Source organism: Myotis davidii, unplaced genomic scaffold (genome assembly GCF_000327345.1).
Source record: "Myotis davidii unplaced genomic scaffold, ASM32734v1 scaffold520, whole genome shotgun sequence".
Taxonomy (NCBI): Eukaryota; Metazoa; Chordata; class Mammalia; order Chiroptera; family Vespertilionidae; genus Myotis; species Myotis davidii.
This window is the reverse complement of record NW_006292908.1, coordinates 2,875,082-2,890,077: the sequence shown is the minus strand read 5'-3', so window position 1 is coordinate 2,890,077 and position 14,996 is coordinate 2,875,082. Positions and strand designations below refer to the sequence as shown.

The 14,996-nt window shown below is 37.9% G+C and overlaps 1 protein-coding gene across 1 annotated transcript; it reads right to left on the bottom strand.

Moving 5' to 3' along the window:
* Window positions 1–324: 324 nt before the first annotated feature.
* On the bottom strand, window positions 325–14,762 carry STARD6 (StAR related lipid transfer domain containing 6). Its single transcript, XM_015565688.1, has 6 exons — window positions 12,882–14,762; window positions 12,647–12,696; window positions 11,785–11,911; window positions 7,246–7,363; window positions 4,377–4,470; window positions 325–791 (listed from the first exon to the last, which is right to left on the bottom strand). Exons 1-6 carry the CDS (start codon window positions 12,969–12,971, stop codon window positions 596–598), a joined length of 675 nt encoding a protein of 224 aa, XP_015421174.1. The 5' UTR covers window positions 12,972–14,762; the 3' UTR covers window positions 325–595.
* Window positions 14,763–14,996: the final 234 nt, after the last annotated feature.

The following is a 14,996-nucleotide window of genomic DNA, read 5'->3' as shown; positions in this document are numbered from 1 at the left end:
TCAGGGGTGCATGCCTGGGTTGCAGGCTCGATCCCCAGTAGGGGGTATGCAGGAGGCAGCTGATCAATGATTCTCATCATTGATTCTATCTCTCCCTCTCCCTTCCTCTATAAAATCAATAAAAATATATATTTTTTAAAAAGAACACTTGTTATAGGCCGAGCCGGTGTGTCTCAGTGGTTGAGCATCAACCTATGAAACAGGAGGCCATGGTTTGATCCCTGTCAAGGCACATGCCCGAGTTGTGGCCTCAGTCCCCAGTAGGGGGTGTGCAGGAGGCAGCCAATCCATGTTTCTCTCATCATTGATGTTTCTATCTCTCCCTCTCCCTTCCTCTCTGAAATCAATTAAAATATAATTTAAAAAAATAAAACAAAAAACACTTGTTATTGAACATCAGTCTTATATGCGATTCAAAACTATATTTAAGACTGTTCTCTTGTACAACTATGAGTTCTCATTTCCATAACGTACCTTCAGTAATTTGTACAAGAATACTGTCTAGAATAGTTTAACAGTAATTATGCATGTTGACTTAGAAATAAACTGCAGTAACTGCTACACATGATTTTATATGGCCTCGTGATAAACAGCCTCACTTCTTACGGTGCGATTGGCAGCTATGATGACGTCCACGTTCTGGGGGAGCTTTGTGTGTCTTTATTCCGTCTTTTACATTGAGGATGAGGTTCACTAAGTTGGAAGGCATAGTTGCTTCAACTATTGAGGGGGACAATTTCCCCCTCATTTCTGTCTGGACAAACATCACTACTTTGGAATGCGCTGGATTACTGTAAACAAAGGAAGAATTAAAAACATAAATAATCTTTAGATTTATCTACTGAAATTACAGGCTTGTCTTATTCACAGTGGAGTCCTCCATAGTGATTATGATAGGACACACAGCTATGGAAGGAAGGAGAGAGAAAAGGACAGGTACAGTGATTGTCACACTCATACACATTTTACATGAAAACAGTGACTAGTCCCACTTACAGTCTTACAGTCTTCAGTTTTAGTCAGCATTTCCTTTTTGTCACATTGACTTTTTTTAAAATATATTTTATTGATTTTTTTTACAGAGAGGAAGGGAGAGAGAGAGTTAGAAACATCGATGAGAGAGAAACCCATCAGCTGCCTCCAGCACACCCTCTACTGGGGATGTACCCACAACCAAGGTACATGCCCTTGACTGGAATCGAACCCGGGACCCCTCAGTCCGCAGGCCGACGCTCCATCCACTGAGCCAAATCGGTTAGAGCTCACATTGACTTTTAAATTACAAAAGTAATGTGTGCTTTTGAAAATTTAAATACAGAATTGTCGTAATTGTTCCCTTCATCCTGTTCCTCAGAGAAAATCACTATGTATAGTTTTGACTGTATCTTTTCGGATGGTTGTCTAAATGTATACAAAGACAGCACATATATGTACATAGATGTACCCCACATATACACACATATATATTTTTGTTTACATAAAAATTAGATGTGTTTATTTTTCTGCAACTGATTTTATTTTCCTCATAGGATATCATGCACATTTTTCTGTATCAATACATACAGATCAGCTTGACTGGTTTTCATGACTGCATACAGTGTTTCATACTCCACTTAACCAGTTCTTTATTGACTACCATTTGGATTATTTCTCACTTTTTGCGGCGATAAAGCTGCAATAAACATCTTTGTAATATATCTGTTTGCACTTCTATAAATACACTGAATTTCTAAGTCAAGGGTTTTGTACATTTAACATTTTAGTGTTATTTCCAAATTGCCCTCCAAGAGACTAGTTTTTTTTATATTCTGACCCAGTGATCTTTAAACTGGGCTATGTGAAGCCTTTCCAAGGAGTACAAGAAGATGAATAATATTTAAGGGAATACATTTTTTTTAAAAAATTTTATTATATTTTTAAATCCTTACCAGAGGATATTTTTCTATTGACTTTTAGAGAGCGTGGAAGAGAGAGGGAAAGACAGAGAGAGACATCAATGTGAGAGAAGCACATTGATTGGTTGCCTCCTGCATGAGCCAGGGCCCGGGCCAGGGAAGGAGCCTGCAACCAAGGTAAGTGCCGTTGACCAGAATCGAACCTGGGACCCTTTGGTCTGCAGGCTGATGCTCTATCCACTGAGCCAAACTAGCTAGAGCTAAGGGAACACCTTTTCAAAACTCTAACTACCACATGTATCTTTTCCTTAAACTGATCTGAGAATATGTCTCTGATGGAGATGTGGGCTCTTCCTTTCCCACCGGCCTCTTCAAGTCACACTTGCTTTTCAAAATGAAGGTATACCTGTCACCTCCAACCCCTAATAGGAATGACTTATCTATTGAATTTATAGGCTTGTCTTATTCATAATGAAGTCTCTCCATAGTGATTATGATAGGATACATAGCTATGGAAGGAAGGAAAGAAAACAGAAAAGAAGGTACAGTGATGCTTTACCCTGGCATGCAAACACCTTTGAGATGACAAAGGGAAACTTTTGTCTATTGGAAATGAGTTAAGAAAGGGAATGGCTAATGACTGGGTGAAAATCCTTACCCAGTCATGTTGTCAATTCTTTCCTTAAATAAAACTTAAGGATCTAATTTAGTTGTCTGTTGATGGGTCATGAAGAAGTTTTTGATTATAGGTTACTATAACTTATGGTACATAGCTCAGATGAAGTTCAAGGGATTGAGGGCAGTGCTAGACTTATACTCTTTCCATTTTAACCCACGTATTTATGTGAACAAAATTTCTCAGTGCTTATATTTATAAAATGCAAAGTAGAAGTGGACTTGATAATAAGCGTTGCCTCATTTTATTAGTGCCAGTAATACTGATCCACAGGTAAACGAGTGTGTTTGGTAGAAGCACAGACTCGGGAACAGTCTGCGTTGGTTAAAGCTGAGCTTTGCTATTACCCATGTGGAACCTTGAAAAGTTACCTAATCTCTCTGAGCTTCCATTTTATCTTCTGTAAAATGGAGACAGTAACACTACCTACTTCGTGGAGTTCATGTGAGGGCCAAATCAATCAATATACCGGTATGTAAATTGTTTATAATAGTTCCCAGCACATAGTAAGTGCTATCTAAGTTTGGCTAGTAATAAAAAAATGTGTTTCCAATAACAGTTTTAATAATTATATACCAGGTAACATATTTGGTAATATGTTATCTGCTTTGATAAATATGTAATAATAATTTAATCCCACACATACTTATATTTTTATTTTTTTAATTTTTAAATTTCTTTATTAAGATATTACATATGTGTCCTTATTCTCCCACACTTATACTTTTAATATTTAGATACTTATAGTCACAGAAAATAAAATTAATTTTGAAAATTAAATACTCATTTTTGCAGAGAACTATGATAGAATGATTAATAAAAGAATTCAAAGCACAAAGCATATTTTACTAGGATAAAGTTATGTGAGAGAAAAAGAGTAAAAATACAGGTTCAAGGAGAAAAGGAATGATGTAAAAATCTGATTTAAAGGTTGTATATGTTTTTAAATTGATAATGTAATATGTTATGGAATTTGTGTTCTATAAAATACATTTATTAGGGCATTATAACAAATTTTTAAGTAGTCAATATTTACTAGTATGATATTCATAAGGAATACAGGTCTAAAATGTAATTTTATTTTTACTTCATTCGCATAAATATTTTTCTCATATTGAAGTTTATATTGGACCAATATAAAGTTTTTACGTTTATCTTTATGTACCAATATTTTTTACTTAATACAAAATCATTTAGCAAAAATTAAAACTTAAGGATTTTGTGAAATGATATACACTAAGTTAATGTACATGAATGGTATTTTATGTTACCATTTTTATTATCGCTAGGCTGGCCATCTGTAGGCAATGACTCATTTCTGATTTCCAACTCTTATCTGAATTTACCTACCAGAAGTCTCATTTTGAAGGAATCTGTTCTTAGTAGGCAGTCTATTAGAAAGAATGTGTTCAAGATAAAGCATTCATTGCTGACAAATGTAACTGTATTATAATTCTAGGGAATTTATTTTCAATTCACAAATATTCCTTAGTAATTCACAGAACTGACTCTATGAAGAAATATAAAACATCAGGTTAATGTTAACCCCGGAGGGGAAAAACTTTGTGTATGTGTGACTTGTCCCAGAAACCTCAAATCATATTTTATAGTGAATTATCTTTTCTGATTATACTTCCTATGAAAATACTTATAACAATTATTTTAAAGATCACATTCTATTAGGGGCCATTTTTCCCCAATAGAATGTGCTGGTACATATTCTACTAATGATTTAGGGATCCTTTAATTAAATCACAAATTGAACTTAAAAACTGTTACAATAAATAAATGCAAATGATACTTACTCTTTCAGAGGTGAACAGACAAAGCCACAAGCATGGTTATAACCACGGATGTATTGTGAAGATGGAGGATATCCTGGAAAATCCACACTTTTAGCTAAGTGATTTAAAAAGAAATAAAATGAAACCTCTTCCACAAAGGTAAAAATCCTATTTCAAGTAGCGTGTTTAAAAATGTATATATATATAACACAGCTTTTAATTTAACTTAGGTATTATCAGCACTGACATTGATTTTATACATGGGCTGTATGTTTGTACGTATGAATGTGTGCATAGGCCAAAACTGAGAAAATACCAGTTTGAGCATGATTGTCCTCTCAAACATTTTCATGCTAGTATTTCTAAAGATGCTATTGTTACCTTTTACATACAAGAAGAACTGTTTAAAGTATCATCTTATTACTTTCTGAGATTTGAAGCAAAAGAAGTCACAAAGAAAAAGGCTATTAAGAGAATGGGTTTATAGATTTTTTGTTAAATCATTTTTAAATAAAATATTGGATGTATTTATTTGGCATGTCAAAGAAGATAGTTTAAATGTCCCTTTCTGTAAATTCTCTAAATTCAAATTATAATTAAAAATCAGAAGTTTGCCCGACTGGTGTGGCTCAGTGGTTGAGCATCGACCTATGAACCAGAAGGTCACAGTTCGATTCCCAATCAGGGCACATGCCCAGGTGGCAGGCTTGATTCCCCAGTAAGGGTGTGTGCGGGAGGCAGTCAATCAATGATTCTCTCTCATAAATGATTCTCTTTCTCTCCCTTCCTCTCTGAAATCAATAAAAATATATGTTTTAAAAAATCAATAGAGTTGTTTTAGGAATTATGCAGTATAATTGTATTGAATCTGAATACAAAGGGAGGTGATTTGATAATTGTTTATGATCATTATATGTACTCTTTCAAAAAATACTTTTTAAATATATGTATTCTGTGCAACTGAATCCTGCTCTTGTCAGAGAAGATGGATTTTCCCATGTGATTTTAACATAAGCTATCAATTCTGTGGGAAGTACAATGTTAAGCATTAGCTTCGGTCTAGCTTAGGAATCAAGTGTGGTTGAATGAATTTTCCATTTTTATTACTTGTTTCATCACCTTGACAGAGCCTATTCTGTTGGCATAATGATACTTCCAGAAGTGATATTAACATATTTTCCCTGTTTAAAATATGGAGATTATGCTTATTCGTAAAAGAAAATTTGTTTTATTCCACAAACAGATATGGGTCTTTTGTGAGTGATATTGGGTTGGTAGTTAGTACTGATTTTGGAAAGTTAGAAAGACTTGTGTTTTAATTCTGGTTCAGCCGCTTATTGCTATCTAACTTGTTTCCTCTGAACTTCAGTTTCCATACTGGTGCGATAAAGCATGCAAAATATTTAACTCAAAGCATAGTAAAGTGAACAACAGCAAAAGAAAGGTGAAGAAGAAAACTATCCGTATTCATTGATAATTAATTCAAAGAAAGTGCTTAAAGCAAATTCAGTACTGATCACTGAATGACTCGTTACAGCCATTTGTTGATTTTGATTTCAGACTTCTTTTTTACCCCTAAAAATGAGATAGAAATGGTCTGCTTTCAAAACACAGAAAAAAGCAGATCTATGACTCAGACACCATTTTGCATTGTAGACAGTGAATCGATTTTCATCTGCCCTCGTTTTAACAATGAGGTAACTAAATGACAGCTATCTGAAAGGGTGAACATCAGTCCTTAGTGGCATGTTGCACCTGAGCTAAGTGTGTGTGAGTGCTGTTAGCACAGCTCTGGACTCTGAAACTTAGTACCATGGACATATCAGAAACCTTGTTGGGAAGTAGTAATTAACAACACTTAACTGTCCCTATCTCCAGGTAGCTTACAGTACGGAAAGCTATTCAGATAGTAGTGGTCAGATTAAATTGAGTTGTGGAGAGAAACAGAGTTGTAGGCTGCTGTCCTGCCAAAGATCCTTCATCATGACTTATCTCGAGTTGTCTGGCTCCAAAGATCTGCATGGTATGAACTGGTAATGTTTCAAGTGAATAATACACATTAAGAAATGGTCACACACTGGGGTTTTACTGGCTGACATATTTTGGGAGGCTAAGGATACATCAAAACCCCAACCTTCTAAAAGAAATATAAGCACATTGTGTAAAGACCCACCTAGTAAAAATAGGAGTTTTGTCAGTTATTGGATAAGCTCATTCTATGCAATCTACACTAATAAAAGACAAAGATGCTAATTGACCATATCTTTGTGACGCCCACCAGCCAATCAGGAGTATGCAAATTATCCCAACAAAGATGGTGGGTTAATTAGCATACATGGGTGCCGAGTGGCCGGGAGCGGGGCGGGATGCAGGCATTCTGCACTACCCCAGCCGCTCCAGGCCTCTGGGCAGCGTGGGAAGGCGGAAAGGCAGCTCTGGGCCAGATCGAAAGCAGAAAGGTGGCCCCTACCAGAGCAAAGGCGGTGACAGCAGCCAGGGGAAGGAAGGCCCATTCTTGCACAAATCTTCGTGCATCGGGCCTCTAGTTCAAATATAAAATGATATATCTAAAGATTACTTTTGTTTCTCAGTAGATTTGAAATGTTTGCTGTGTAGTTTCAGCCTACAGTTATTTACCTGTACTCAGTGGTGTGGTTATATGCTGCAAAAAGGCCAGGAGATGCCATACCATTGACTATGATGTAAAAGGCACCTCCAGAGTAGGGTAAAAACAGCAGGCTGGTCTACATTATACATGTATGTATTAGTCTCCCCACATAAATAAAAAATAAATAACTGAAAATATATTTCTTCCAAAATGTGAGCTAAAGGGAAAAATTATTAATAACTCATAGTAATTCTAAAATGTGGGCAAAATGTTTCAACTTACAACTGATCACATACACATTCCCTTCATAGCACTTGCTGTGCACTATGTCGACAAAGTCTCGGGGGGAAATTGAGCCCATGGCAAAACTTTGTGTAATGGCATGACATATGAATGTGTCCTGAAACAAATCAAACCATAAAGATTGCAACAATTAGTTAATATCTATTCCTTGTACTGCTCTCCAAAGAATTTCACTGTAGAAGATTGGCCTCTACTTGGAAAAAGCAGGACTTTGCAATTTTAAGAACTTATCACCCTATCAGCCTGCATTTTCTGTGTTAAAGGAGCATTGGGGATTATTATACGTACAAGACAACGAGAGCAAAAACAAACAAGCGGGACTACATCAAACTAAAAAGCTTCTGCACAGCCAAGGAAACCATCAACAAAATGAAAAGGGGCCCTGTCAGTGTGGCTCAGTGGTTGAGTGTCAACCAATGAACCAGGAGATCACAGTTCAATTCCTGTTCAGGACACATGCCCAGGTTGCAGGCTCAATCCCTAGTAAGGAGCAGGCAGGAGGCAGCTGACCAATGATTCTCTCTCGCCCTCTCCCTGCCTCTCTGAAATCAATAAAAACCTATTTTAAAAAATGAAAAGGAAACCTACAGAATTAGAGGAAACATTTTTAAATCATATATCTATTTATATAATTATTAATGCATAAAATTCAAAAGTAATCTTTATATCACCTACACTTTGACATTTTAAATGAAGAAATTAAAGCCTAACAGAGAACTAGAGATAAGTTCAGAACTAGAACCCAGATTCCCTGATTCCCAGTACAACTATTCCACATTGGCTAGCTAATGTATTATGAAAAGTATATTGATTTAGCACCTATGGTGTAAGGCCTAAAATTAAGTGACCAATATTATGTGTTGACATCTGGGTGAAAATAGGGTCTTAAATGGCCTAACTCCAAGTTTCTCTCCTGACTGTTACTATGGATACGGACTTTAGCCAAACAACCCTCCTTATCGACTGGATCAGGCACAGTGTCTGCTAGCCTGGAGAATTATTCCAACAGCCAAGTGCATCCTCCTGCAGGATTTGGGGTCATCTCAACCTTTTGGTACTATAAAGCCTGCCTCCCTGGTTATTCTCTGTCCCTGGTACAGCTCCCATGACACACGGCCTGGCATGATGTATCCTTGAGAGGTTAGCCAGGCTATTGCATGGTATTGCCTCAGCAACCATTTTGTTTGGCCAAGCAGCCTGCAGAGGCCTTAAACTGACACTAGCCCCGTCATTCAAGTGCATGCCAAGGATACCAGCCCACACTCACAAGCAAATGCAGGTTCTGATACGACTGTCCCAATAGTCCTGGGTTCAACAGTCTCCCCAACCTCACAGGGCCTCCTTCCTCTTGTGACCCCTTAGATCAGGGGTGGGCAAACTTTTTGACTCAAGGGCCACAATGGGTTCTTAAACTGGACCGGAGGGCCGGAACAAAAGCATGGATGGAGTGTTTGTGTGAACTAATATAAATTCAAAGTAAACATCATTACATAAAAGGGTTCAGTCTTTTTTTTTTTTTTTTTAGTTTTATTCATTTCAAACGGGCCGGATCTGGTCCGCGGGCTGTAGTTTGCCCATGGCTGCCTTAGATAAAACACCCCAGGGAGTTTACCAAAATGCTGCTCTTTTTTATTTGAGTTGACCGATCAGACCTTTGCCTGGGAATTCCCTTGCACACTCCACCCACAGACCCTAACAAAGACATGTGCCTCCGGCCTGCCCGACTCTGCCTGTACCTGCCTTGCCTCCCCTGCATGGCCTCGAGGCTTCAGTGTGCTTCCTCCAGGACCTGTGATTAATTTCAATTTCTCTTATGAGCTGTTGTTGAAACACGGCTCACCATCCGGCACCCTAGGCTCCACTTCACATATGTTAACAAAATAACAGTCCTCCTCTGGGCTGCGATTAATTATTAATAAACTATTGTTGATCTCATTTGCCTAGTGGCAGGTATCGTGTTTTACCACCCCTATAACCCTTGGGCAGGAATCCTGCGCTCACCAATGGGATGAATGAGTCAACTAAAACACACTCCTAAAGAGGAACACTATAAATATTCATAAGAAGGTAAAGTAATTCTTTTATAGGGTAAAGCTATTCAGAGATAGTGTGGTATACTGTAAAGGGCCTAGAATTTGGGATCAGATCAGGTATAAACCCTGGTTCTATCATGTACTGGCTGTGGGGACCTTGAGCAAGTCACATAATTTCTCTGACTCTATTTTCAAGTTTTTTGGTGCTACGTCATGTATTCCTTCCATTATTACAGCTGAGTTGCAGCAACAGCAGAAAGACCTGAAGTGCTAATGGAACTATATAATTAGTCTAATACAATCATGAATGAAACAATCCAATGTTTGGATTTTCATTTGCGATGGACCACATTTTTCTTTTTTTTATTATTATTTACTTTTTCTTTTTTTACATATATTTTTATTGATTTCAGAGAGGAAGGGAGAGGGAGAGAGAGATAGAAACATCAATGATGAGAGAGAATCATTGATTGGTTGCCTCCTGCACACCCCTTACTGGGATCAAGCCTGCAACCCGGGCACGTGCCCTTAACCAGAACTGAACCTGGGACCCTTCAGTCCGCAGGCCAACGCTCTATCCACTGAGCCAAACCGGGGCTGGACCATATTTCTCAAAGTAAAGGTACAGGTCCCAAGAGGGCCATGGACGTGTGTTGTTTGTTACCGGACTTACCGTTCTGGGCTTCTCCCCGCAACTCCCAGACTTTAAAATCAGCTTAATGAAAGCAGGCAAAGCTAACCTACAGAGTTGTAAATAAATGATAAAATGGTGACAGATTTATTTATGGGACATTTGTTTCTTTTGATAAGTGGAATGTAGTTTGGAGACTCAAAGAGCCAAAGACCCAGTAATGTAGAGTTTTATAAATGCAATTGTTTGTGAAAATCATAAAAGTTTGCTAACATTCACATTTGCCACCTCTTTCTAATAAAGTTTTTGTTAGCCAAAACTGCGCAACTCAATTTTTAAAAACATCTTACTGAGCTGTAATTTACGTACCATAAAGTGTAGCAGTCTTAATAAGAGATCTAGCGAACTGGGCCCAAGTTCAGAATCCCTTACCCCACTTCTTCTTGTTTCTACCTCTTTGTACATCTCATTATTACTTTCATTTATATCATATTTTTCTTCTCCTGAATTTTTTTAAATTTTTGTTATTGAGAATATTACAGATGTCTCCCATTTCTGCTCCCCCCACCTTTGATCTCCTCTACTCAGCTCCCACTCCACCCCAAGCCTCCACCACACTATTGTCTGTGTCCATAGACTAGCCATATATGCATATATCTACCCTCAGCTCATACTGATCTTTTCTCCTCCCCTCTTCTAAGCCCTACTTGCTTCTATGATCACGTTCTACACCAATTATTTATATTTTCTTTCCTCATTGTTTTTCCTCTCTCTTCATCTTCATTTAACTGAGATAATGTATTTAAACTGTTTCTAAAACCACAACCATGTATATGTTATTGCACACTTTATCCTTCTCTTTAATTACATTACATGCTGTTCCTTCTTAAGTCCCTATGGTATGTGTCTGCATTGTTCCTGTTATCTAAGCTATTATCCTATATAATAAAAGGGTAATATGCAAATTGACTAGTTGCAATGGTGCGCATTGACCACCAGGGAGCAGATGCTCAACACAGGAGCTGCCCCGTGGTGGTCAGTGCACTCTCACAAGGGGAGCTCCACTCAGCCACAAGCCGGGCTGATGACTGCAAACACAGCGGGGTGGCGGGAGCCTCTCGTACCTCCTTGGCAACGCTAAGGATGTCCGATAGATGGCTCCTGCGCTGCCAGGGGGATGTCTGACTGCCAGCTTAGGCCCAATCCCCCAGGGAGCAGGCCTAAGCCAGCAGGTGGACATCCCCCAGAGGTCCCAGACTGTGAGCGGGTGCAGCTCCCCTTGGGCCAGACATGCCCTGGAGTCCTCCCATGGTCCCTACCCAACCCTGACTATGCACTGGTGGGGTCCCTCAGCCTGGCCTGCGCCTCTCGCAATCTGGGACCCCTTGAGGGATGTCAGACAGCCAGTTTCAACCTGATCCCGCAGGCTAGGCTGAGGGACCCCCCCACTGGTGCATGAATTTGTCCTTACCCCTACAAATTTGTGCACCAGGCCTCTAGTGACTAATATAAATATATACTGACTTCCCTTTAACAAGGCATGTTTAGTCTTTTCTCCACCTAATGTTGGAGAATCCAGGAGTTTGTCCCCTCATAACCAAAGGCACACACCTTCAAGAGAGCTAACCAGATTCAGAATGTGGTGTGCATTTAAAACAGAAAGAAGCTAACTGCAATTAAACTCTTGAGTGATAAAGAAGGAAGTTTTAAGGCTTTTATAAAGATTTCAACTCAATGTGAATCTATAAAATATGAAGTGTCTACTTAACATAGGTTTAATAAACTTAAATCACTAAGATATAAAACTAAAAATATAGTAATATAGGAAAAGTTTAATATTAAACAACAAATTACCGAATCAATCTTGTGTATCATATTGTACGCTTTCAATGATTTGTCCCATTTAATTCTAATTTCAGGCTTGTAGAGGAAATCAGCTAGTTTAGATGCTGATTCTGAAATTATTCCTTCAACACGATATCTATAGTTAACAAAATAAAGAAAATTCAAAATTTAATTCAGTCTAAGTTGAAAATATAATGTCATAGTATAGCACAGACTAATTTAGCAATCAACAGTAAAGAAAATTTGAGGGTCATATCAGCAATTCAAAACACTAATATTCAATTAGAAGTAGCAAGGTTTATTTAAATATATATTACAATAATTAATATAAATTACTTCAAAGTTCATTTTTCTAAAAACTTTGTTTATAATGTTTCTGAAGATTTTTTAAATTTTTTTATTATTATTATTATAGATTGTTATTGATTTCAGAGAGGAAGGGGGAAGGGAGAGATAGAAAGATCAATGATGAGAATCATGGATCGGCTGCCTGCTGCATCACCCCACACTGGGGATGGAGCCCGAAACCCCAGCATGTGCCCTGGCCAAGAATCAAACCATGACTCCCTGGTTCATAGGTTTATGCTCAATCACTGAGCCATGCCAGCTGTGCTGTAGTTATTTTTCTAGAGGGGCAAATTTCATTTAGGATTTTTCTAAAATCTTTCTTATAAACATTTATCTGCTGTGTTTATAATAAGTCAACAGTAATTGATATAGAAGTTTGTGTGGCTATGCAGCCCCTTTCAGCCCCAATTCTTAATTTAAGTATGTAATGAGGTATAAATGAGAGGCCAGCAAACTTTAAATTCTAGATACATATATGCCACTGGATTCAAAACAATAATTACAAATAGGAAATTGTACTTACATATTTCCATGGAATATTTTAGAAGCCTTGCTAGAAACAGTTATTTTTTTCTCAAAGGGAAGAAAAAAAATTAACAAATAAGTTAGCTGTCAAGTACAGGGGAAAAAAAAGGAAATAACAACAACAACATAAAACAAAGCAAAAGTAAATGGTTTGTTTGTAAAAAAAAAAATTTTTTTTAAATCAACTGTTTCTCATTTAAAAACAAAAATTTGAAACATATTTGTTTTCTTACTGAAGATTTAACCACTTTCCAGCCTGCTGTATCTTGACTGTAACCTAAAATATCTTGAGCAGTTTGTTGGGCAAGTACCTTATAGTCCATCTGCCTGCAAAGTTTTAAAAAGAAATGATTGGTAAGAATGTGATCATGCAACGGCGTTTTAAAATGCTGTTACATTTGATTACTGTTTCTACAGTGCCGCTCACAGGGCAATGAACAGTAATTACTTGTTGAATGCCCGCAGGCAAGAGTCCCTTCCTCCCTGTTCGCAATGAGAAAATGTGGATGTGGCATCCTACAAAGGCTAGGCTCTGGACTCAGAGACCCAGCTCACTTCCTGTCTCTGCCATGGGCTAATTGTGAACCACGTTATGTGATATTTCTGTTTCCCCGTTTTCTCAAGCTTTAAAACTGGGATAGTACCTAACCCTGTAGAAGTGATGTGAGGATTAAGTGCGATAATGCACTTAAATGTCCTACCCCATTGCTAGGCATATAACCACCAAAAAATCATTATTCTTTCTATCAGCTTAATCATGCTTTTTTGCTTTTGTAAAGCACCACAATCTGTTGACCAGGTGTTCTTGGAAATTAACCTTTTTAAAGTGAGTGGCAGTGGCTCTAAATGATGTGACCCCTGGCTTCCTCTCCAACGGGAACTCCTGTCTTCGACTCTCCCACTTAGCTGTTGTTCCTCAAAAGCAACTAAGCATCTTCCTACCTCAGGGCCGTTGTACTTGCTGTTCCCTCTGCTTGTAACACTCTTCCCCAATATGGATGGATGACTGCTCTTCACTGGCGTCTTTGTTTAAATGTCAGACGGGATATAAAGTTAGAATCAATTCAGTAGGGGTTAGGTATTGAGGTAGGTGTGGCAAATACGGTTGAGTAAGATATTGTTTCTGCTGTGAATGAGCTCAGAAACTGGAGTCTCATCGATCCTTTGGCCCATCACCTAGTTTTCAGTTAAGAGAAGCTGGCTGGTGTGGTGGGAAGAGGGTGACAACACAGAGCTGGATTCAAATCCTGCCTTTGCCACTCACACCGGCTATATCATTTTGGATAAATTGTTTAACTTGAATTTCAACTTTCATATCTATGCCTTTTCTTCATAGACACAAATAATAATACCTATCTCATGGGTTCATCGTAAGGATTGAGTTAATATGTGTAAAAGGGATTGAAACAGTGTGGAGCCCCTTCTTGGTGATCAAAAAGGTTAGTTTCTGTTCTTAAAATGGACACATCTAGAACTACCTTTTAAAGAAACTCTCCAAAGAGCTGCCTCACTAAACCTTCTTAACGTTTAATTATCAGGACATGTCTTCCTTAGCTCTCACCTAAAGCTCTTTAGGTTGGAACGTAAATCTATTTTCTCCTGTTTAGTTCTCCACCAAGGCATGACACCTGGCTGACATCTCTACTTGAAAAGCTTTCATAAACCACCGTAACTCCTCTTTCCTAGTAGATTCTTAGTTTCTTTATCTTTCCTAATAGATCTAGTCCAGAATTTTAATAACTATTGGGACTCTTCTCCAAATCCTCCTGGAGGTCTCCATACCTCTTAAACTGTTAAGGAACAAAGTGGAAGTAGAATTATTTTGATCCATGAATTACGTCAATTTATTTGATATGTTCCTTTATATCTTCTCAGCATCCTTTATTTACACTTTATGCTCTTATCAGGAAACATGTGCACATTACATATGCTCCGAGATGGAAGAAAAAGGTAGTAAGTGAAACATTAAAGATACTGTCAATGAAAAGAACTGTTCAATTATTTTAAAGAATGACAGGTTAAAAAACATTTAGGTGGAACGTGGATTTAAAAAGTCTAACTTTTTAAAAATATATATTTCAGAGAGGAAGAGAGAGGGAGAGAGAGATAGAAACATCAATGATGAGAGAGAATCGTTGATCGGCTGCCTCCTGCAGGCCCTCTCCTGGGAATCAGTCCCGCAACCCAGGCATTTTCAATTATTTTAAAGAATGACAGGTTAAAAAACATTTAGGTGGAACGTGGATTTAAAAAGTCTAACTTTTTAAAAATATATATTTCAGAGAGGAAGAGAGAGGGAGAGAGAGATAGAAACATCAATGATGAGAGAGAATCGTTGATCGGCTGCC

What these genes read in the sequence shown, in the direction of transcription:
- STARD6 (XM_015565688.1), bottom strand. Translation starts at nt 12,971, where the DNA reads ATGGACTATAAGGTACTTGCCCAACAAACTGCTCAAGATATTTTAGGT. An exon ending in GGAAAGTGGTTAAATCTTCA is followed by an intron (nt 12,697 to 12,881) that starts GTAAGAAAACAA and finishes CTTCCCTTTGAG; the next exon opens with AAAAAAATAACTGTTTCTAG. An exon ending in TGATACACAAGATTGATTCG is followed by an intron (nt 7,364 to 11,784) that starts GTAATTTGTTGT and finishes GATTTGTTTCAG; the next exon opens with GACACATTCATATGTCATGC.